Genomic DNA, 24,293 nt, shown 5'->3' with positions numbered 1-24,293 from the left:
GAATGACGGGTAATGTAATCTCTATGTCAGAGTTCAAACTTATTCTCTGTCCACTACACAAAGTTCAGTTCCTTATAGTTAGACTAGACTGTAGTTTTATTTCTTTGCTTGTTCCTACCTTTTAGAATCAGATTTTATGGAGGAAGCTTGTCTTCTGAATGGGTGCTCTCTTTCTCTGTAATGAACCTAAATTTTGCCAGTTGTTGCAAGGGTAGCCAGCGGAGGATGCTGCCTTCTTATTTTAACAGGCTGATCTCCCTTAGTCCTTACCTGTTTGGGTTCTCTGGTACTAATTGCTTTTTGCATTTTAGAAAAACACTCTAGTGGTAGAACCAGAGTACCTAATTCTACTTAGTGATCTTTGAAGGAGTTTGAGTATTAACTGTTTGAAAAAATTAAATAAAAAGGCTCAAATTAAATAGAATGTTTATTTCCATTGGTAAATAGTGTAGGCCTTCGAGACCTTGGCTTTTATCTTGGCTCCACCTCTGTTGTATGACCCCAGGGTAGGTTAACATCACAGGGTTATGAAAGAGGAATAAGATGATGCTTTTAAAGTAGCTGCTGCTTGCATCCCTCAAATACCAGTGTTCTTCTGACCTGCCCTGTTTTGACTTTTCCCCGAGCATCCAGAGTACTTTCCTTAAGTCAGTTCAAGTCAACAAACGCTTGTAGACTTTCTTATGTGTTCATCACTGAGCAGGCCACAGAGATAAATAAGAAATAAGAATCACCCCAGACTTGTTTTTTTTTTTTTGGAGACAGAGTCTTGCTCTGTTGCCCAGCCTGGAGTGCAGTGGCACAATTTCAGCTCACTGCAACCTCCACCTCCTGGGTTTAAGTGATTCTGCCTCAGCCTCCCAAGTAGCTGAAACTGCAGGCACATGCCACCACGCCTGGCTAATTTTTTGTATTTTTAGTAGAGATGGGGTTCCACCGTGTTAGCCAGGATGGTCTCTATCTCCAGACCTCTTGATCTTCCCACCTTGGCCTCTCAAAGTGCTGGGATTACAGGCATGAGCCACTGTGCCCAGCCAGGCTTGCATTCTTACGCTGGCATTGGCACTTAACACTGGGTCCTTGACTTTGGACAGGTATGATGTGATCTATCTATGATAGGTATCACCTTTGATATGATCTATGATATGACATGATGTGATCTAGATAGGTCTTACTTCCTCGTCAGTAAAATTAGGGAGATAATCCCTGCTCTACTTATCTCAGAAAGTTGTTTTGAGAAGTAAATAAAATAGGTATGTAGGCATCTTGTTATCTTAAAAGTCCTGTGTAAATCTCAGGTTCTGTTTAATCAGTAACTGAAAATCAGTCCCTGTCCCAAGCATTAAACAGGAAGATGGGGCTTGTGTCAGATTTCTTCTTTGAGACAGAGTCTCGCTCTGTCTCCTAGGCTGGAGTGCAGTGGCACGATCTCGGCTCACTGCAACCTCTGCCTCCCAGGTTCAAGTGATTCTCCTGCCTCAGTCTCCCAAGTAGCTGGGACTACAGGTGCGTGCAACCACGCTCGGTATTTTTTTGTGTTTTTAGTAGAGACGGGGTTTCACCTTGTTAGCCAGGATGGTCTTGATCTCCTGACTGTGTGATCCACCCGCCTCGGCCTCCCAGAGTGCCGGGATTACAGATGTTAACCACTGCGCCCGGCCCAGATTTTTTTATTTAGCTTTTTGATCCTACCACACGAAGCAATGAAGACTTTGGAGTCAGGATCTCCTTAACGTATCAGATTCTTTCTTACCCCCAACTATCCACCCAACTCACCCAACAACATGCTTCTCTCTCACCATGCACAGCTACTAATGTTCAACCTCCCACCTCACTAGACTCCCTGTGACTCCAGCTCAGCAGGGATTATGACTTTTGCAACACTTTTTAAAGTCAAACTTGGAAATCAGCTCCACTTCCAATGGTAACCTATTTCATGCTTTTCTGTGTTAAATTGACTGCTTAAAATGGCTCTTTGCAGCACATGTTCAGAGGGGTCGCTCTGTCTCCTGATTTAGGACAGGATGCCAGGTAATAACAAATAGCAGCTAAATTTATTGAAAATACTTCACTGTGTGCTAGGAACTCTTCTGAGGACTTTGTATATATTTTATTTATTTTTTTGCTCTTCATAACAGTAGTCGTCATAAGGACTGTTAGGATTTTTACAGATGAGGAAGTAGAGGCGTAAGATTAGGCAGCTTGCCCTTGGTCACACAGTAAGTCATTGGCAGAGCCAAGACTCCAGCCTTGGTCTGTCCACCTCTTAGTAGGCAGGTTGTACCACCTCACGCCTGCCCAGGCCACTCTCACTCTTTCTCCATGTGTGCGGCCCTTGATGTCCCTGCCTGTTCCAGGGGCTGATAAGAGACTGGCTTCCCTAAGGCAAGTGGCATAGATTTTAAGAAGCACATACATAATCCAGTTCCTGTGACAGATGAATGACAAGTGAGTGACCAAAGGCAAGATGTTTTGGACTGAATTTGTGCTTCTGTCAAAATAACAAACTGGCATGTATCAAGTCTGTACCTGCTCTCTATTTTAAAGTTTCTTAACCTGGGACAATGGACAGGCCTCAGGGGGCCCATGAGCCCTCCTAAATGGTAGGTATGTAGAGTGTTTGATTGTGAAGGGAGATGGGAAGTTGGCTTCTGTGCACTCTTTATTGGAGAGGAACCATGGCTCTCTGGAGACTTTCAAAGTATTGCTATTTCTAACAGTGTTAAGAACCTCTTTGCTAATTACAGTGGGGTAAAAGATTGGTTTTACCTAAATTACAAACCCAGTCTTATCCTAAATATTTGTTAGGCTTCTTTTCCCCCAAGAAAGTATATTTAAACAGAACAAGGATTGAATTTCAAATTTAATCTTCTTTGAGGGCAAAAATACCTCTGTGTGTGAAGCTGTGATATCCAAAGCCTTCTGATAGGAATCAGTGAACAGCGGGAATGATTCAGAGCTCTGAGTCTAAATCCGTAGCGTCCCTTGCTTCCCGAATTCAATTAAAAGTTAAAAGTAAGAGAGAAAATGAATCTTGGACTTCTGAGTCTCTGTTCATTAAGCATTTTCATGCTTACTGTATGAAACGCGTTAGGAATTTCACAATGAATAGGAGTTCCTGCCCTCATGGAGTTTGTACGTCAGCATCTATATGTTTCTTTATATTGCTAATGCCACTGCACATAGTAGTGCTCAACTATTGGTTAAATAAATGTCCCTACTGCATCTTTATTAAGGTAAAAAGAAAGCCTTTGGCTTTCATTTGTTTAAAATCCCATTATTGTGAGTCCCAATTACTTTCCAAGCATTGAGCACTGGAGATGCAATAGTAAGCATAACAGATGTTGCCTGTCTCCTGGTGGGAAGACAGACAATTAAGTAGGAACCTAAGTAATTGTGAGCTTGGATTGGTGCCATGGAGGAATTGACTTTATGCTATGAGAATAGTTACATAACTGAAAGACCTGGCCTGACAGACGAGAGTATGAGGGAAGGCTTTGCTAAAGAAGGGGTGTTAGAACTGTAATCCCAGAAGCGAATAGGAGTGAGCCAGGTGTGAAGTTGTTCAGGCAGAAGGAACATGCTTGCATTGCATATCCACTTTGATTACCATTTCCATTCAAAAGAAAAGTCAGTGCAGGGGAGAGAGAGTCCTTTTTCAGTAATTTAGCAGGCATTTCTTTTTCTTTTTTTTTTCTTTTTTGAGATGGAGTCTCGCTCTGTTGCCCAGGCTGAAGTGCAGTGGCGCAATCTCGGCTCACTGCAACCTCCACCTCCCAGGTTCAAGTGATCCTCCTGCCTCAGCCTCCTGAGTAGCTGGGACTACAGGTGCCTACCACCACACCCGGCTGATTTTTTGTATCTTTAGTAGAGATGGGGTTTCACCATGTTGGCCAGGATGGTCTCAATCTCCTGACTTCGTGATCCACCCACCTTGGCCTCCCAAAGTGCTGGGACTACAGGCGTGAGCCACTGCGCCGGCCTTTAGCAGGCATTTCTGGGTACTCGCTATGCATGGACAAGGGCCAACAATGAGTGAGAGACAGTTCTGGCCTGGAGAAGACATTGATCGTGTCACAGGCAAACTGAGAGGTGCTGGTCTCTCAGGTACGGCCTCAAAAGGAGGCTTATATTGCTCCTTCTGCTGCTGGTACCTTCTGGCTAACCGTTCAGTTTTGAGGCATCAGTCTTCATCTTGGAATTGGTGCCTTAGAGGCAGCCTGAACTAGTTGGCTTTGGTATGTAGCCACCCATCCTGCATAAGTTAGCATCAACTGTGAACCCATGAGAAGCTATGGTGTTTTTATTGATTTTGTGTTTGTGGTGAGGGTTTAAGGGAGAGAGGGAGAAAGAGACTGAGAACAGATGAGGCTGAAGACTGGGAAAAGACTGAGTTGGTGAAGAAGTCAGGACTCTGGACCAGCAAAGTCTATGAAGATGACAGAGCTTTGTGTACACCCATTCCTAAGAGGTGACCCCTGAGGACTGATTCAGAAGTAAATGAAGACCATCAGCTAGAGAAACAAGGAGAGCTCTTAGAGAAACTGAGGATAATTATGAAAATGATAATTAAACAGCATTTCTGTTTTTCCTAATTATAAAAATAATTCATATTCAATTGGAAGACATGGAAATGAAATACCCATATCCTATCATAAGAATGCAAGATGCAAATGAGTTGTTGGTCTGTGTAAAGGTTCTATTAAAGTGCCATGGGCACCTCATAACCGCTGCCCTCCCTTTAATTTACTCAGAATGCAAAAGCATTGGGATGAAGTGTTTTCTGCCCACAAACCTCATTTATTTTCTGTTCCATTACTATTGATCTGTTAGGATTGTCTGTACACTTACTGATAGCATAGACAATTTACTTGGGTGCTTTCTTTGTGAGTCACTTAGGTGCACAACAAAAGTTTACCCTAGCATTGGCCTTAAACTGCAGAAGATCTCAGCTTAAAGATGTCCCTCTCCATCTGTGGCCTCACCCCAGGTGATGAATGAGCATCTTTCTATAGATGTCAGCTGGAGCAAAATGCTGTCTTTCTGGCTGCCTAACCTTGGGCAGCAGCCAGATCCAGGAATAGAGCAGACCTGCAAACAGCCTAACTAGAGGAGGTGTCCACAGTTAGTGGAAGGGGAACACGCTCTCCCATTGAGTGTCTGGAGACACTGACAACAACACGCAGCAAATGTGGGCCTATCCCTTCCCCTTTCTAGGTCTTATTTCTTCATCTATAAAATAAGAAAGTTGGAGTGGAGTAGATCTGAGAATCATAGTTACCTGGACCTGGGGATTAATAGGTAGATTTCCGAGTCATGACTTTAGTGCTGATTACTGAAGCTTCAAGAAGAGATGAACATTAGCTTTATACTCATTCTTTTTTTTTTTCTGGTTTTTTTTTTTTTTAGATAGGGTCTCTCTCTGTCACACGGGTTGGGACACAGTGGTGCAGTCTTTGCTTGCTGCATTCTCAACCTCCTGGGCTCAAGGGATCCTCCCACCTCAGCCTCCTGAGTAGCTGGGACTATAGGCCCATGCCACCATACCTGGCTTATTTTCATATTTTTTTTGTAGAGACCATCTTGCTGTGTTACCCAGCCTGGTCTCAAACTCCTGGCCTCAAGTGATCCTTCTGCCTTGGCCTCCCATAGTGCTGAGATTACAGGTGTGAGCCACTGCACCCAGCCATAACCAGTCTTGAAATTACACACATCTGTTTTTATCACTTTTCTATTCTATCTAATAATTTTTGAACATGCAATTTAAAAAAATACCATAGGAAAAGGTTAGCTGTTTAGAGGAAGGAAAGATAGTCTCCAGCCTGGGCAACATAGCAAAGCCCCATTCCTACAAAAAAGTAAAAATCTGCCAGATGTGGTGGTGTGTGCCTGTAGTCCCAGCTCCTTGGGAGGCTGAGGTTGGGAGGATCAGCTGACCCTAGCATGTCAAGGCTTCAGTGAACTGAGATAACACCACTGCACTCCAGCTTGGGTGAGAGGGGAAAAAAAAAGGCCTGTCTCTCTCTCAGTGTCTCTGTCTCACTATCTCTTTCTGTCTCAAAGAGGAAAAGAAACAGCAATTGCATCTGGAAGGTATGTTGCACTTGCTTATAGTTTAGCTTGAAGAAGGAGACGGAGCCAACAAGTAAAGGGAGGAAACCTGTTAGGTAGAAGGAAAGCCAAGAAAATAAAGGGAGAAAAGATTTTCTAGAAGAAAGCAGAGTGGATTGGTCATGTTAAAGCATGAAAGTCAGGGAGTTTTGGGCCGGGCGCGGTGGCCTATAATTCAGCACTTTGGGAGGCCAAGGCAGGCAGATCACCTGAGGTCGGAAGTTCGAGACCAGCCAGACCAACATGGAAAAACTCCATCTCTACTGAAAATACAAAATTAGCCATGTGTGGTGGCACATGCCTGTAATCCCAGCTACTCCGGAGGCTGAGGCAGGAGAATCACTTGAACCCGGGAGGTGGAGGTTGTGGTGAGCCGAGATTGTACCATTGCACTCCACCCTGGGAAACGAGTGAAACTCCATCTCAAAAAAAAAAAAAAAGTCCAGGAGTTTTTGAAGTTTAGTTGGGAGATGTAAGACCCACTGGACAGAGTAAAAAGACACCACTGGTGACCTTCAGGAGGATTGTTTCATAGAGTAATCAGAGCAGAGGCCTGACTTAGAATAAGGAGGGGGCGGTCTTGAAGCAACGGAGGTGAAGATACAGGCCTGTGGTTTGCAATGGTGGGTAAGAAAAGGCTTGAGAGAAAGGGAACAATAATCTGATGGGGTGAGAGGGCATCTAAGCAGAGTAGTCAGCAGAGCTGTGTTTTTAAGGGTAGAGATAATTGTTTGAAAGCAGCACAGAGGAGGTAGAGAGAGGAAAGGGGATAGAGAGGTGCTAGGATAGTGAGGACTTCAGGTGGAGTACAACTGCCAGGGCTCAAATCCCAGATCTCCCTGTCCCTTTTGTATGACTTTGGTGAAGTTTCATAACCAGCTTCCTCATACCTCAGTTAACTTGCCTGTAAGAGGAAGATGAGAATAGCACACCTCACAGATTTAAAGCATTTAGCAGCAGTGCTGGTAGATGCTAAATAAAATGGTGGCTTATTATTATTAGGGACAGATAGGACCCAGAACTCATAGGAGGAGCCATCTGTAGGTGTTCATTCTAATACTGTCAGTTAAAGCCTTAGGAACCAAACATTTCCAGCAGAACTCTGAACGCATTGAATAATTGGGGTCCTGGGCTTATACCCTACCCTGATGATTTCTCTCCAGAAAAATAGAAAACACCACGTCCATGACTGAGATTGCCCAGGCCACCAGAAGTCTTGGTCTTCATTGCAGGCACTGAAGCACCCACTACTTTCTCATACTTCTTAATTTGCCCTGTGATTTATCCTACAGATTAGTCAGAAGAAGTTGAAAAAATACGAGAAGGAATATCACACCATGAGGGAACAACAGGCCCAGCAAGAAGACCCCATCGAGCGATTTGAGGTTTGTTTGTTTATGCCCCACGTGTGATGAGCTCCCAGCCTTTTATTTCATGTGATTGTGCCTGTAACTAGCTTTACTGAGTCCTTTTTAAAATTCAGTTCCTCTTGTTTGTAGGTTCAAGTTTCAGTTTCAGTTTGCAAATTAGCAAGCAGGATCTGTTTTTGCTTGAAACCAGCTGCCTTGTTTGTTACAGTTCAGTGGTTTTTCGTCACAGTTAGTAAATAGTAGCCACTTGACAAGGTCACTTGAATCAGTTAAGTATTTCTTTATGGAGCTAGAAAATAAGAAATTGTTGATCTGGAAACACATCAGGTCCAGCCATGTCTCTTACTTCCATAGGACTTAGAAATTTATTTTGAGGTTTAGCCCTGAGAAATTGTCATTTCCATCTGATTTTTATGTGTCTGTAACTGGTTTCTTTCTACCCTTCAGCGGGAGAATAGGCGTCTACAAGAAGCTAACATGAGGTTGGAACAGGAAAACGATGACTTAGCCCATGAACTGGTGACCAGCAAGATTGCACTAAGGAAGGACCTGGATAACGTAAGTCCCTTGGGTCTGAAGAGAAAGATCGGGAAGATTGCAGTGAGACACTTGACTTCTCCCCTCAGGGGAAATCCTTAAATTTTAGTGTTTGTTATTCCAGCCGCCTATAAAGTTTCCCTCTTGTGAAATAACTTGCTTATCAGTGTCACTTCTCCTCCTTTTTATCAGAAATTATCTGTTGTCTCCTTGAGCTCCTTTCCCAAACATTTGATTAAGAGACCTGGTGGTTAATTTTTACATTACTATAATTGGTGGGAGCATTTAATCATTATAATTTCCTTAACCTCCCCACCTCAGACAAGAAGAGATTTTGTTATCCTACGTATTTGGTGCCTGTTGAAAAAGCATTGGCAGTTGGAATGCAGCTCAGTACCTTCAGCAACTTGCAGTTTCATCAGGAGTTTCTGTTGGCAGATGTTTCATTTTTCTTTGCTTCTTCTAATCTTAAACGTTTTGAAATGATGTCTTTCCTGGCAGAAGCCTTTTTCTATTTTCTGTACTACAAACTAACCTTGGAAGAAGTGGTGTAATCTCTCAGTCTTGATTTAGGTCAGAGGTTCGCAGACATTTTCTGTAAAGGGATGGATAGTAAGTGTTTGAGGCTTTGTGGCCCTACAGTCTCCATTGCTACTACTTAGCAAAAGCAGCCATAGATGATATGCAAATGAATGAGCATGGCTCTGTTCCAATTAAAAACTTTGTTTACAAAAATAGGTAACAGGCTGAATTTGGCCCTTGAACTGTAGTTTACCAACCCTTTAGATTTCCCTGCCAGGCTCCTAGGATTACCTTTCTGCTCGTTGGTTTCCTAAAGTTCTAGGGATGGGCTCAGGCTGTTGAGGATTTTTACGTGATCTTACATTATATGCACTGAACTCCATAGGGTCCATGAATTTCAGGATGTCCTTGACATCCACCAGAAGATTATGAAAATTTTCTGTACTCATGCATCTCATTGAAAAGCCTTGCTTTCATTCAATTCTTGTAGGTAGAAAGTCTGTGGTTTCATCAGGTTCTTAAAGTGGTTAACAAGTGAGATAGAGATCACAGTATCTACCAGTTCAGAAAATGTAGAATAGAGTTGGATTCTAATGTCAGCTATTGTACTTTCAGCTCATCTCAGACACCCTGTAAAAATGAAGGGTGGTAGAATAATAGCTATGTCACAGGGTATAGCGAGAATTATATAATTAGATGTATATGAAAGCATCATAAAAAAAATTAGGCACAGGCAGTGTTAGCTCCCTCTGCTTGTCATCTACAAATAACTGCATATAATGGGGAAGGCTCCTCTTTCCAGTTTTTGCAGGGAGAATGTTTCAAGGTCATTAGCCCTCAATGACCAGAACCTGAGCTCTCTTGATGGCTTTTTGGCTTACCATAGTCTGCTCATCAGGGTTGAGGTTCCTCCCTACAGTGCAAATTCCCAGCATATCCTCTGTTGCTCTTTGTAGAAACACTATATGGATCATTCCCTCCCTGCTCAGGTATTTCTGCCTAGTGAGTGGAGGGAGACAGGTGTACATGGAAGAGGGACTGCTGAAGCAGGGCCAGAGGTGTGCGCCTAACATGGTCCTCATAGCACCTGTGGATCATGCAGAAATGAGGTAGAAAAGGAAAAGAAAAAACATATGAGTCCTGAACAGGAGCCTTGGTGTCCTACAATGAAATTAAGAGGCAGCTTAGGCTAAAATTCCAAGTGGATTTTTAGTGTGAGCTGTTGCATTTTCCACTCTTATAGGCCCAGTATTAACAGTGACACCCACTAGTGAGTTGTCGACTACTTATGTTCTTAAAACCTGCCCCTAAACAGTATAAACCTTTTTTCAAGTTGTCTTATCCTGACACAGTAGGGAGAGAACTAGGTTTTATTCCTGATACTAGGAGTGCAAAATAATAAAAATTATAATATGAGCCCCCATTTATTGATGATTTGTGGTGCCAGGCACTATGATAAGCATTTTACTAAACTTTTATCTCTCTTACACTTACCTCAGTCTTGAGAGGAAAGTAACATAAGTTCCATTTATGGATGAGGATTTTTTTTTTAATAGCTATAAAACTTGAGACTGAGGTGAAGGCACCCAGGAAGAAGCAGAGCCAGGCCCTTGGAACTAGAATGCCCAGGCTTTTTTTCTTTCTTTTTTTTTTTTTTTTTTTTTTACAGTGCCACCCTGTTTCCACAGTAAATACGGGACAAGGAGCTATGAATTGATGTCATAACTATATCAAAAACATGAGGATCAGGGATTGTGACATAAGAGCTAACATTTCTTGAGGACTTACCAAGTGCTAGGCACTGTTCTACATGCTTTCTACATATTGTCAAATCCTCAGAGTAGCCCATGTTGTAGAAGGGATGTGATTATGATCCCCGTTTAACTGAGGAGGAAACTGAAGCAAAAAGAGGTTAAATATATTATACAGATCAGCTAGTGGCCGAGCCCTCGGATAGTGGCCAAGCCCTCAGATTGAAGGCCTGACACCAGAGCTCACCCTCCTAAGTAGGCAGCGGGGAGAGCCCCTGCTGATTGCTGGGCTCGGGAGCATTACACCAGGGCCTATCCTGCAGTCACCCAAAATGCTGCAGAGACACACCTTTCCCACACTCACTTTCCTTTCCCAAGTCAGACTTCTCTCTAGTTTCTAGTTTCTTTTGAGTCATCACCGAAAATCAGCTAGATTCTTCCTCACTGAAGGGAGGACTGTGGGGCCCTTTCATTATATTTTTACTTTAGGGACTTAAGTTTTTGAAAGAACTTCATTCCTTTGAGCTCTTTCCTTCCTGTGTCTCAGAGAAAAGCTCTGATGTGAGGCATTAAAATTTGCAGAGCCCTCTTGTATTTTCAGTTGATTATACATCACTTTTGTTATTCATCACCTGTCACTTTTGCTGTTCTTCACACAGCAGCTGTGGAGAAATTCCAAGTCAGCCACTTAATCCGTAGGTGACCCCAATCAAGCTTTCTGTATGAAATGGGAGTGATGACTAGACCTGACACTGGTGCTGAAAGGATGTGAGGGAACCTATGAAAGGTCCCTGCAGAGCTGACAGGACCATGTCCGAGTTCTCTCTAGCAGGATCGCTCCTCTGTGTTGAAACAGACGTGAGAGTGAAGGAAACTGGCTGGTGAGCCCACCTGCTGGCAGGATGTGAACTCTGGCTTGGCTGCTTACTAGTTTTGTGACCTTGAGCAGATTGTTGAACTTGCGCCATTGAATTAGTTTGGCCCCTTTATTAAAAATCAATTGATCCTAAATGTGCAGGTTCACTTCTTGATTGTGGTCTGCTCCATCTATCTGTGTGTCTGTCTTTAAGCCAGTACCACACTGCCTTGATTACTGTAGCTTTATAAAAAAAATCTTAAAATCAGTTCATGTGAGTTCTTTGACTTTGTTGTTGTTTGTATTTCTATATCAGTGTTAGAATCAGCTTGTCAATTTCTAGAAATAAAAGCCTCTGGCTCTTGAGTGAGGTTTATGGAATCTGTAAATCAATTTGGAGAGAATTGACATCTGAATAACAATTAAGGCTTTCAATCCAGAACATGTTAAAACTTTCATTTATTAAGGTCTTTTCCAATTTCTCTCAGCAGCAGTGTTTTTTAGTTTTCAATTTACAAGACATGTGCATATTTTAATCTATTGTAAAGTGGTATGGTCTTTGAAATTTCGTTTCCCAGTTGTTTATTGCTAGTCTCTAGAGATGCTGTTGGTTTTTGTGTTGTGACCTCTTATCCTGTGACCTTGTAAAAACTCATTTGTCAGTCTGGTAGCTTTTTAATATATTTTTTGGATTTTCCACATATACAATCATATCATCTCTGAATACAGTTCTTTTTCCTTTCAAATTTGTCTGCCTCTCTTTTTCTTGTCTCACTGCACTAACTGGCATCTTCAGAACAATGCTGCATGGTGAGAGTGGACATCATTGCCTTGTTTCAGACATTAGCTGTAGGTTTTTTTGTAGCGTAGGTTGAGGAAATAAATTCTCCTCTGTTCTTGTTTGCTGACAGTTTTTGTCATGAATGGGTATTGAATTTTGTCAAATGATTTTTCTGTGTCTATTGAGATAATCACTTGGTTCTTCTCCTAATTCTATTAATATAGTGAAATAAATTGATTTTTCAATGTAAACCAACCTTGCATTCCTAGAATAAACTCCAGTTGGAGTTTCTATTTTTTATTAAAGATTTTAAATTTTATTAAATATTTACATGTTCATAAGGAATATTTGTCTGGAGTTTTCTTTAATGTTTTTGTCTAGTTTTGTTATTGGAGAATGCTGGCCTCATGAAATGAAGTGAGAAGTGTTACTTCCTGTTTTCTTGAAGACTTTGTATATGATTGTTCTTTGATTAAATCTTTAGTTCCAGTCATGCAGACCTGAAATTTTCTTTTTTTTTTTTTTTTTTTGAGACAGAGTCTTGTTCTGTCGCCAGGTGCCAGGCTAGAGTGCAGTGGCACAATCTCAGCTCACTACAATCTCCGCCTCCTGGATTCAAGCAATTCTCCTGCCTCAGCCTCCCAAGTAGCTGGGACTACAGGAGCACGCCACCATGCCCAGCTAATTTTTGTATTTTTTAGTAGAGACAGGGTTTCACCATGTTGGCCAGGATGGTCTCGATTTCTTGACCTCGTGATCCACCCGCCTCGGCCTCCCAAAGTGCTGAGATTACAGGGGTGAGCCACCGCACCCGGCCCAGACCTGAAATTTTCTTTGCAGGAAATTAATGGTGAATTCTTTTTCTGTATATGGAGCTATGCAAATTTTCTAATTTTTTATGTGTCTGTTTTTATAATTTGTGTCTTATAAGTAATTTATCCATTTGATCTTGTTAAGTGTATTCACATAAGGTTGTTTGTATTTCCTTATTCTCTTAGTGTTTCTAAGATCTGTAGAGATGTTCCCTCTTTCATTCTTGATGTACATCATTTCTATCTTTTTCCCTGTTTTCCATAACCAACTGAACTAGAAGTTTATCAATTGTGTCAATCTTTTCAAAAGCCAGCTTTAGCCTGGGCAACATGGCAAAACACCGTCTCTACCAAAAATACAAAACTTAGCCAGTTGTAGTGTCATGTGCCTATAGTCCCAGCAACATAGGAGGCTGAGGCAGGAGGATCACTTGAACCCGGGAGGCAGGGGTTGCAGTGAGCTGAAGTACTATGCCACTGCACTCCAGCCTGGGTGACAGAGCGAGATCCTGTCCCAGAAAAAAAAAAAAAATTCAGCTTTTAGTTTTATTGATTTTTCTCTGTTGTCTTGTTTCATTGATTTCTGCTTTTTATTTCTCCTTTTACTTTCTTTGGGTTTTATTTGCTTTTTCTGGCTTCTTAAAGAGGAAGTTTGAATAACTCTGAACCTTTCTTCTTTTCTAAAATAAGCATTTAATGTTATTCATCTCAGCCAGTTACAATGGCTCATGCCTGTAGTCTCAGCACTTTGGAGGCCAAGGCAGGAAGATTGCTTGAGCCCAAGAGTCCGAGCCCAGCCTGGGCAACATAGCAAGACTTCTTTTCTACAAAAAAATTTTGAAAAATAGCTGAGCATGGTGGCACATGCCTGTAGCCCCACCTCCTTGGGAGGCTGAGATGGAAGGATTGCTTGAGCCCAGGAGTTCGAGGTTACAGTTAGCTATGATGGTACCACTGCATTTCAGCTTGGGTAACAGAATTCGACCCTGTCTCTTTGAAGGGAAAAAAAAAAAAGAAAAATCATAAATCTCCATGTAAGCACTATTTTCTGCTGTATTCCACACATTGATATGTTGTCCTTTTATTTTCATTCAGCTCATGTGATATTCAGCATTCAGCTCTTGTGATTTATTCTTTCACTTATGTTAAGTTTATTAGTAGTATGTAATGTAATTTCCAACTATTCTTTTTCCCAGAAACTTTTCTGTTGTTTTTCATTTAATTCTGTTGTGATCAGAGATTATATCCTGTCTGATTTTAATCCTTTTAAAATACATTATTACTTATTTTATGGCTTATCATATAGTCTATTTGGGTGAACGTACCACATGCACTTGGAAAGTATGTATGTTATGTTATGAGTGCAGTGTACTGGGTTAGGTCAAATTAATTGATAGTTCAAGTCTTACATAGAACAACTGGATTTTCTGTGCTTGTTTTGTCCCTTACCGAGAGAGCACAGTGGAATTTTCTGTGACTCTTAACTGTACATTTTTCTTTTTCTTCTTTCAGTTGTGTAGGGATTTGTTTCATGTAATTTGAATTTCTGCATGCATTTTGGATTGTTACACCTTCTTAATGGAGTGACTCTTTATCATTATGAAATGTCCCTCTTTGTCCTTGGTAATATGCTTTGTTCTGAAATCTGCTTTATCTGACATTTCTGTAGCCAGTCCAGTTTCATGGTATTGTGGAGTATGTACATCTTTTTCATCCTTTTACTTGTAATGTGTCTGTGTCTTTATATTTAAAATGGGTTTTGTTTTGTCCAAATGGTAATTTGTTTTCTATTTGTCCTCTTTGCATTTTTTTCTCTTTCTATATTCTTTGGTTTAATTGGATATTTTCATTATTTCATTTATCGCCTGTGTTGCCTGATAAGCTACTCTAGAGCTCCCTCTTCTCCAGAGCCCTGTCCCATGCCTTCCAGCCATCCTGACCTCCTAACTGCCTCCTTAAGCCTTTGAGGCTTTCATGCTCTGCTTGAAACCTAGGCAGAAGGCCAGGGTGAAAGTAGGACCTTGTTTGGTTTTTTTTGCTTTCAGAAACCTCAGTTCTGCATTTATTGTTCTCAGTGTCCAAAAATAGCTGATTTTATCCAGTTTTCTGTTTATAGTAGGAGGATGAACTTTTGGTCCCTGTTAATCCTTTGTGCCTGGAAGAAGTCTGGACTTGTGTTTATTATCACCAGATGCCCTGTCCTCATATGCTGATGTAAATAGAATGTGCAGTGAGTGTGGTGCCATTAGAGGTCCCTGGTTGGGTCGGGCCAGTATCCTCTGTGCACTTTCCCATTGGCATGACATTGAGAGTCAGCTGTAGGAGTAGTGGTGCAAATGCTGGGCTCAATGTCAGAAGACTTGGTTTCAGCTTCCAGCTATCCCACATGCTGGTGAGAGCTTGGGGAAATCACTTTCCCACCTAACTGCTTTATAAACTTGGGCAGGGAAGATTGTTGAGTTAGAAGACCCAGTTCATCATCAGGCAGTCTTAGTATTAATTGTCATCTGCCATGGTAGTGATGATGAGAAAAGGACAGAACATAAGCGTGTAGCACATGCTCCAGTGTCATGCTCAAAAGATGTTAACCGAGTCCAAGGGAGAGAGGATAGGTTGTTCCATTGGTTAAAGTAAAGTAGAATCTTTAACAGGACTTCATTCTCCTTACTAGTTGTTTTCCCTGTTGTTTGATTCTCTTCATTTCCGTTTTTGATTGCTTCTTGGGTTTGAGCTGGAGAAGGAGATGATAAGGTACTCCCCACAAAGGACATAACTGCAGGGCCGCATTTAATTGCATGCATGTGCAGTCTGCCAGTAATTAATGGCTTTTGGAATTTGCATATCATGCCATTCTCAGTTCTCCATTTAAGGACCCAGCTCTCTGGAACCTGTTTCTTCCAAAGAAGATACAGGAAAGGAAGTAGACTATACTGGAAAAACTCAGTGGCTCAGTTACATGACTTTAGGTGATATCAGAATTTCAGGGAAATTCCATCCACATAAGGAGTCCAGCAGAGACCCTCTGTGGTTAGTCCTTGAGTGACCAGCACCAGGAACTCATATGTCAGGCAAAAGTATATTGTTTTCACTAGGACTCACAGATATGCTCACTATGCCTCTGCACGCTTTAGAAAAATACTGGGGCTCACGCCTGTAATCCCAGCACTTTGGGAAGCTGAGGCGGGCAGATCACGAGGTCAGGAGATGGAGACCATCCTGGCTAACATGGTGAAACCCTGTCTCTACTAAAAATAGAAAAAATTAGCTGGCATGGTGGCATGTGCCAGTAGTCCCAGCTGCTCGGGAGGCTGAGGCAGGAGAATTAGTTGAACCTGGGAGGTGGAGGTTGCAGTGAGCTGAGATCACACTACTGCATTCCAGCCTGGGCAACAGAGCAAGACTCTGTCTCAAAAAAAAAAAAAAGACTGGGATGGAGAAAGAAAAAGTGCCAGGAAAGGGGCAGCATGCTTTATCAGGTAATAACAAGAGAAAAATGCCAGATGGGTTGGATGAAGCAGAGGAAACACAGTTTGGAGAAAGAAAACCAGTTTATTAATAATAAAAATGATGGCTACCTTTTATTGGTGTTAACTGTATTCCAGGCACTGTGCTGAATGCTTTTCATGCCTCATCCCTCAGATGAAGAGCCGGAAGCTTAGAGAGGTTCTCAGTGACTTGTCCAAGTGGCACATGGTTAGTGAACAATGGGCACTGAGCCCAGGCTGTCTGATGCCAAAGGCTAAGCTCCTAACTACTGCCCTGCACTACCTCTGAGCGAGAGACTGGGCCAGGCACTTCTGCATGAGTGTATTCTCATTGCGATGACCCTGAGGATATAATTTCCCCTCTCTGAATCAGTTTCCCCATCATCTTAAAATGGGATTATGCTAAGTAGTGTAAACTCTTTGCAGTTCTGTTCTTGTTTTGCAACAGCATACCTTAAATGTTTCAGGCTGAGGAAAAGGCAGATGCTCTGAATAAGGAGCTGCTGATGACCAAACAGAAGTTGATTGACGCAGAAGAAGAGAAAAGACGTCTTGAAGAAGAGTCTGCTCAGGTGAGGGAACTCTCTCACATTCCTCTGTCTTGCAAATACTTGGGAATTAGTTCAGTGCGTGGCTTACTGTTGGAATGAGAAAACCTGGAGACAGCTGGCTTCAGTTTCTGTTCAAAGACCTTTTTTTCTCCTACTATGTAAAGTCCAGTGGTTCCTAATTAAAGCCTAGGAGGAGACAGTGGGTCAAAGCCCATTCTTTGTTGGGGTAGGAAAATTTCTGTGTATCGGCCTCTGAGTGTAACAAAGAAGAGGGGGTAGAATTTCTGCAGAAGGAAAGCACACATCATATAATGCCTGGCTCTTTCCCTACTTGCCCTCTGCTATTTCCCTCATACAGCAAGCTCAGGAAGTCTTGTTCTGAGCCAGTGCTCCATAGTTACTGAAGACACAGACCTGCAGTCACAGGAAGAGCTCTGGGTGCTGTATGCCCTAGAGCAACCTCCCTCCCCTCTCCCACCCTGGTCCTCCGGGAGGCAGGACTGGCTGGGTGAGAGACGGCAAAGCCCTTTCTACATAAATCATGAGATGCTGAAAATCTGCAGTCCTCTTATGAGCTCTTTGGTTTATGTCTGGTTTGTGCTGCCGTCTCAGTGGATGTCCACAAGTTGGCTTGTCCTGGCAGGAAAGACCTTCAGCAGAAGCCCTGATCTGAAATTTTGGAAGTTTTGACTGTTCTCTCCTTCTCCTGCATCAGAAACAGGGGATTAGTGCTGCCAAGATTGAAGGAAGGAAGTAGCTGAATTAGAGCACTTCCAGGGTTTGGTTCAGCACCTTTCGGGAAGCCTAGCACTGAGCGGTTGGTGGCAGAACTTCCTTTATTTTTCTGTTAACATATGCACTTTTGCTTTTTTATGTGTGCAGTTAAAAGAAATGTGCCGTCGGGAACTTGACAAGGCAGAATCTGAGATTAAAAAAAACAGTTCTATCATTGGTGACTATAAGCAGGTAGGTTCCAGTACCCTGGGATTGAGCTGTATAGTCTGGAAGCCCTGTTTCTCTGGATAAAATGTATTCCCACCGCTACCCCCCCACAAACCAAATGCTTAGGCTCTCTGGTTTCAAATCCTAGCTCTGCCCCTTGCATTGACAAGTGGCTTCACATCTTCTCAGTTGTAAACTAAGGAAAATCATCCCTGTCTGGGAGGGATTTGATGAGGATTCAAAAAGACCATGTTTGTAGAGTGCCTGACACAGTGTCCAGCACATAGTAGGTGCTTAAAACCCCAGTATATTTTGGGGTGTATTTCAGATTCAGAATTACGAACATTTGTTTATATGTAGTTTTAAACCAGTTCTCTCCCTGAGTTTTTTTTTTTTTTTTTTTTTTGAGACAGAGTCTCACTCTGTCACCAGGCTGGAGTACAAGTGGGGCGATCTCGGCTCACCGCAACCCCCACCTCCCAGGTTCAAGCAATTCTCCTGCCTCAGCCTCCCAAGTAGCTAGGACTACAGGTGGGCGCTACCACGCCCAGCTAATTTTTGTATTTTTAGTAGAGATGGGGTTTCACCATGTTGCCATGATGGTCTTGATCTCCTGACCCCATGATCTGCCTGCCTTAGCCTCCCAAAGTGCTGGGATTACAGGCGTCAGCCATGGCGCCTGGCCAACTGGTTGAGTTTTAAGAACATAACTGAATGGTCTTATTCATTCCTACACTAGGATCTCATGCTGGCTCGTGAGTCTGGCAAGTGTTCAGAAACCACTGGCCACTGAGTGTGGTGCTACTTGGTTTCTGCAAGTCTTAGGCCAATGAATGCAGAGGCGGCATAGCTAGAAGAACCTCTGCTCACCCATCAACTTCATATCCCCTCGTGAGCGGTAGCAGCCTGTTTACTACTGTGTTAATTCCAATTTGCATATTCCAGCTTCCACTATAGATTTATGCAGATGATTACAATTGCTCAAGAGATTGTTGTTTTATATTTGTTTCTTTAGATTTGTTCTCAGTTGAGTGAAAGATTGGAAAAGCAGCAGACAGCCAATAAGGTGGAAATTGAGAAAATTCGGGTAAGACTTCTCTTTACCAAAAAGATTTTACACCACCTACTTCATTTTATGGCTGTATAAACAGGTTTTAGGGGGAGGCAGTTGATTTCAAAAGTGCGAGAATCTAAGCAATACCTGATAAGGCACCTGTCACAGGTCCTGGCTCAGTAAGTTGACAACTAACATTATGGCTGTTTTTTCTGGAAGGGTGTACAGATGAAACCAAACAAGCTCTAGCTTTAGATCTCAAAGTGCAAGTGCCCCACGATTTCCAGATGTCTGTAAGGCAGTCAATGCCAGCAGTGTGATGCTGAGGTGAAGGAGTCGTGCAAGTGATAGGGCTTGCTTGACGTGGTGGGAGTGCAGAGGTCAGAGGTGGGAGTGCAGAGGTCAGAGGTGGGAGCGCAGAGGTCAGAATCATGTGCTGTGACTTGTCACTCTCCAGTGTTGTTCTGTAGAACAGACATTCCACAACTGAGTTCATGCCTTCTGCTATAACAGATCCAAGTACAGTGAGGACCTTAATTTATTTATTTTATTTTATTTTTAGAAACAGGGTCTCACTATGTTGCCCAGGCTGGCCTTGAAATCCTGGGCTCAAGTGATCTCCTACCTCAGCCTGAGCTGCTGGGACTGCAGGTGGGCACCATTGTGCCCAGTTCACAACTTTAATTGTTCAGTGTTTTGTTGACAGCTTAGGAGCTTTTATAATGTGGTGCTATCTTTCTTTAAGCTCTACCTATATTAGAGTACTTGTCAAATTTTACTAAGATAAGCAATTTCCTGAAAGGTACCTCACCAGCATATTTACAACTCACAAGACATGAACTTAAGAAAGTTCTGGGCTCATGGCCATGTTTGCACAAAGCAATATTATACCTAGAGCAAGATGCCACTGGCCTCCATCATAGTTAATATTTAACCAGATCTGTTTTTATAATAGAATTTATTTTCTGATTCTAAAACTTCAATATTCTTGCAGAAAATTTGGAAAATAAGAGTAAGAGGAAAAAACCCTTAGGATCCATTTCCCACATATGACATCATTATTACACTGGGGGGTGTATTCTTTCAGTCTTTGTTCTGTGTTTAACATATAAAATTTCATTCATTCTAAGATAAGCATTTTTTTCACATTCACATCTCTGAAAGTGGGATATTTTATAATTGGCTTTTTGTGATTTAATCGGCAGAATGTTTTCTTTCAAGAACATAAAATGATATTTCTTACAGTTAATGGCATCTTATTTTGATGAAATGTGGGATACATTTTATTTGTAACCATAGTTTATGTACATTTTTGTGTTCTGTTTCTTTCCATCAGCATGCATCCATTTTTCAGTGTTATAAAAAGTTCCTCAAAAACCTTTTAGGGGCCGTGTACTTCCTTATATAAATATAGCACAGTATATTTAATATTTAATTGTTTTTGAATAGTGTATCCACCACTTTTTTGCCTGTCTCCAATTCTGCAGTGAACATTTTTGTACATAAATTTTTATCTGGTCACAGCTTCATTTTTCAGCCTGGGTTCCTAGAAGAAAGAATCAAGACAATAATATTTTTATTTTAGATATATAATACTAAGTGGCCTTTCCAGTAGGTTATCTGCCAGTTTACAAAGAGAGGACAGGTTTTCAGAAACTGTAGTGTTCAACAGACAAGCTGTCTTTTGGTGTCCCCCAAAGGGTATGTTCACACTACCCTAAAGGGCCAGTTCTTCTTCTTTGCCTCTTCACATCTAACATTCAATTTCAGCAAAAAGTGGATGACTGTGAGCGGTGTCGGGAATTTTTCAACAAAGAAGGGCGTGTAAAAGGCATAAGCTCAACCAAGGAGGTTTTAGATGAGGACACAGATGAAGAGAAGGAGACGCTCAAGAACCAACTGAGAGAGATGGAGCTAGAACTGGCACAGACCAAACTCCAGTTGGTGGAAGCTGAGTGTAAGATACAGGTAACAGCAACAGAACTCAGACGCCTGCTTGTGGGCTGGATTTCCTGATGTGGACTAGAAACCCCAGAAATTATCTTTATGGTTTGAGTTTTTCCCTACCTTACAAACTTTGATCATAGTTCTCATGGGAAGAAGTACAGGACTTGTTATTGGCCAGTGGATATCTCCTCAGTACTTGGCCTGTCTTAGGAATTTCCACCTTGTCACATGGAGAATGATACACAAAGCTTGGAATCTTTTGATGGGATGAGAAGACAGTGCTTTAGAAACACAGCTCTGCCACTGAACTGTTTGACCTTGGGTTAGTAACTTCCCTGCATCTCAGGTTCTTTATCTACAAATGGAAATGATGAGAGTTCCTATCTGATGAGTTGGTTTGAGGACTAAGTAAGACAGTGTACACAAAAGGCTTGGCAGAATGACGGGGGCTTTATAAATGCAAGTTTTTATTGTTCCAGTTCTCACCATTTAACTAGCTTTGTGACTGTGAATATACTATCTAATTTATCTGAGCCTCCTTTCCTGATAAAGAAATTAGGGCTTGTTTTGGTCATCTTTATATGCTTGGCTAAGTCTACCAGCACCACTAAACACTAAGCACTGTTTATGGAGGGAACCAAGGTCAGGATAAAAGCTTTAGGGCTGATTCTCCCTCACTGCACACTTTCACTGAGCATCTGCTCTTTGGCAGGCCCTGTTATAAGTCTGGGACTGCAAAGCTAAGGCCTCATAGTGCGACTACCCGGGATAATTAGGAAAGGCATCACCAAGGCAGCAGTAGCTGTGCTGTGATCAAAGAACGCACAGGGGTTGTAGTTAACAGGAGCAAGAGAACAGTGAGCATTCCAGGCAGAGGGAGTGGCATGCCCAGCAGCATGAGGAGGAGAGTGGCCAGTCAGGAGCCTCAGGAGTTCTTTCCAGGCAGTAGGGGATGGAGGGTGCTAAGGCTGGAACAGAGTGTGTGGATCCAGATTGTGAAGCATCTCAAATGGCATGCTAGGGAGTTTAAAGATTTTTGCCAAAATGAAATGATGGCATCAGAAGTAGAGCAGAAGCTGTCTGCCTGGTATGCATTAGGTGGACAGAAGAGGGAGACATGAAAGTAGAAGACTGGTTTAATAAATAGACCAGGCAAGAAATTAGAGCCTAACTAAAAGCTCCCAAATCCTTAGGCATTCCAGGCATTTCTATGCCAGTTTGAGACTGGGGAAATTTCCCGAGGCCTCTCCAGAGTAAACAGACTGCATTCTTGTCTTGGCTCTCCTCTGGGGAGCCAGTGTCATTGACAGCGAGCCCAGCATCCTCATGCGCACTGTCCCTCTTGCAGGACTTGGAGCACCATTTAGGCCTTGCCCTCAATGAGGTACAGGCAGCCAAGAAGACGTGGTTTAACCGAACACTGAGCTCCATAAAGACGGCAACCGGGGTTCAAGGGAAAGAGACTTGCTGAGAGCAGCTGCTGCCTCCCGACACCTTCGGAAAACATGACACCTTTTGTTGCCTTCTCTGGCCAGATGTGTGATTCTGTGACTTGTCCCAGGACCAGAATGTACCTAAGTCAGATCCATAGACGCATGTTGGTAGGTCACTGGAGCAGAGCTTGTGAAGCAGGCAACCTCTGGGGTAAGACTACTGATACTAACAGGCCTGCTAGCTCAGCCGATGCTCTGGACACTCTAGAATTCTAATCACTCCTCAGTGTGACCTCCCAGGCCTCCACCCCGTGTAGGTCAACACCTCACCCAGCCTAAAGGCTGAGTTTACATGATCAGAGTAAGGGGATCCTACAGTCCGTTGATTTTTTTTTTTTTTTCTAAACCTTTAATTTTTTTAAAAAAATATACATATTATATATATATATTGTAGGGGCAGGGCAGGGGATCAGAAATTCAAATAATTCTTTTCTGCTTCAATGCCAGCAGAAGGTCCCCCAGGTAGACATGGGGAAGCACTTTGTTTTAAATAGGAGGATTTCATAGTTGCATTTGAAGCCACCTAGTTTTGTTAAGCTGTATAATGCACAGGTTTTGGGTTTGGCATTATTCATGTTTCTGATCAATTCTATGCAACTCTCATAGTTCCTGTTATTTTTTAGCATTAGCTGCCAAATGACTTCAAAAGGCTGGGGTGGGTGACTTGACTGACTGTGAGACTGGATTATAACATGGACAAATCTTATTTTGCTTAATGTGTCGTGTGTGTGTGTGTGTGTGTGCGTGTGTGTGTATATATATAAATATTTTTCCCAACATGCCCAGTTGACAGTGTTTAAATTCTAGACCAGGACTGCCGATCTGCACAATTTAATTATAAATGTGGTTATTTGAGCACTTAATTTCACTCAAGTTTCATTGGGCTCTGCTCTCCTCCCTGACATGACGGGAGCTGTGCAAGAGCTCCCTGACTTCAAGATTCCTAGTGTTTTTGCACAACAGGCTGTCCAAATGAGAAAGACTGAGTTGCGTGTCTGTAAGTGTGCGCACAGGGGGCACATGCTGCAGGCTCTCCATCCTCCCGGCCTGGTCCCTCCCTGATGGGCTGGGCCTGTGGGCCCTCCTCAGAGTATGCCTGGGTGCAAACCCCACTGTTCAGATGGGCTGCAAGTTCTCACTTCAAAGCTATGGAATGGAGATTTTAGCACCTTTAAAAAAATAAACTTTGACTTTTAATTTATATATGATATGCTGACAGGCTGACCGCAGATGATTTTGTCCTCTTCTCTGCGTTCAGTGTTGAGGTGGCTGCTTACAAGAGGCACTGGTTTTGTATATAAAGACACTCGAGTTGTTTTGTAGCTCTTTTTCTTACTGGCTGTACTAACGCTTGCTGAGGTTATCTGTGATAAGGGAGGTAACAAGGGGCAACACCCTCCCCACCAACCATCCCCTTTGCTGCTTTCTGTGTCTTTCTTGTTCAGTTACCAAAATAGCTGTAAGCCCATCTAATGCTAGGTGTGTGGACCTTGTGCTAGGGTAGTTTCAGTGTGTCAAAAACTTTATGAATTCAAATATAAACCAGTAAAATTGTATTACTATTTCTTTTGTTGGTTTTATTTTAATAGTATATTCATTAAATATTTTGGTACAAACAGCATTGCTTTGTAAAAACCAGTTTTATCCTCATGTGCTCCTGACGCCTCCACTTCTTCCCCCCACCCCCTGCACACAGAAGCAGAGTCAGAGAAGACCACCATCTGTGCTGTCAGAGAGGTATGTGTGAGCGTGAGGTGGCCTCCTCAGCCTCCTGTTCAGACGTGTGGACTGGTAGGGTGTGACAGGCCGCATGGGGTGAGAAGATGACTTTGATGCCTCTATGTTCATGATGAACATTGCTCCTTTCTAAGAAGAAATAACTTGTGCTGTAGTAGCAAGGATGAGAGATACTTTGTGTTTTTGAGGTTTAAGGAAGCCTTACAGGAGGTAAGGGTCAAATTAGACCTTCAAAGGCAAAAGCATCTCACCAAGCAGAGATGGAAGAGGGAATTCCAGGCCAAAATGTACATGTGCAGGGGAAAGTTATAGAAAGGCAGGCTGAGCACTCTGGGGGTCAGCTG

General features: G+C 42.4%; 2 protein-coding genes across 5 annotated transcripts in view; one reads left to right on the top strand and one right to left on the bottom strand.

Moving 5' to 3' along the window:
* Positions 1–23,774, top strand: part of RABGAP1 (RAB GTPase activating protein 1) — a 174,271-nt gene extending 150,497 nt beyond the window's left edge. For all 4 annotated transcript variants that reach the window (XM_012458174.3, XM_064378169.1, XM_012458173.3 and 1 more), the window contains 7 exons: positions 7,404–7,496; positions 7,929–8,039; positions 16,693–16,797; positions 17,659–17,742; positions 18,734–18,805; positions 20,543–20,740; positions 22,068–23,774. In XM_012458174.3, the coding sequence (XP_012313597.1) occupies positions 7,404–7,496; positions 7,929–8,039; positions 16,693–16,797; positions 17,659–17,742; positions 18,734–18,805; positions 20,543–20,740; positions 22,068–22,190 (786 nt within the window). In that variant the 3' untranslated portion in view covers positions 22,191–23,774. The remainder of the gene's footprint in view (positions 1–7,403; positions 7,497–7,928; positions 8,040–16,692; positions 16,798–17,658; positions 17,743–18,733; positions 18,806–20,542; positions 20,741–22,067) is intronic.
* Positions 19,822–24,293, bottom strand: part of STRBP (spermatid perinuclear RNA binding protein) — a 178,523-nt gene continuing 174,051 nt past the window's right edge. The window contains exon 18 of the mRNA XM_064378218.1: positions 19,822–20,318. Within this exon, the coding sequence (XP_064234288.1) occupies positions 20,299–20,318 (20 nt within the window). The 3' untranslated portion in view covers positions 19,822–20,298. The remainder of the gene's footprint in view (positions 20,319–24,293) is intronic.

This window comes from Aotus nancymaae, unplaced genomic scaffold, assembly GCF_030222135.1.
Source record: "Aotus nancymaae isolate 86718 unplaced genomic scaffold, 86718_ANA_hifiasm-v0.15.2.pri h1tg000003l, whole genome shotgun sequence".
Classification (NCBI taxonomy): domain Eukaryota; kingdom Metazoa; phylum Chordata; class Mammalia; order Primates; family Aotidae; genus Aotus; species Aotus nancymaae.
The sequence above is the reverse complement of the archived record's forward strand: the minus strand, read 5'-3'. Positions and strand labels throughout refer to the sequence as shown.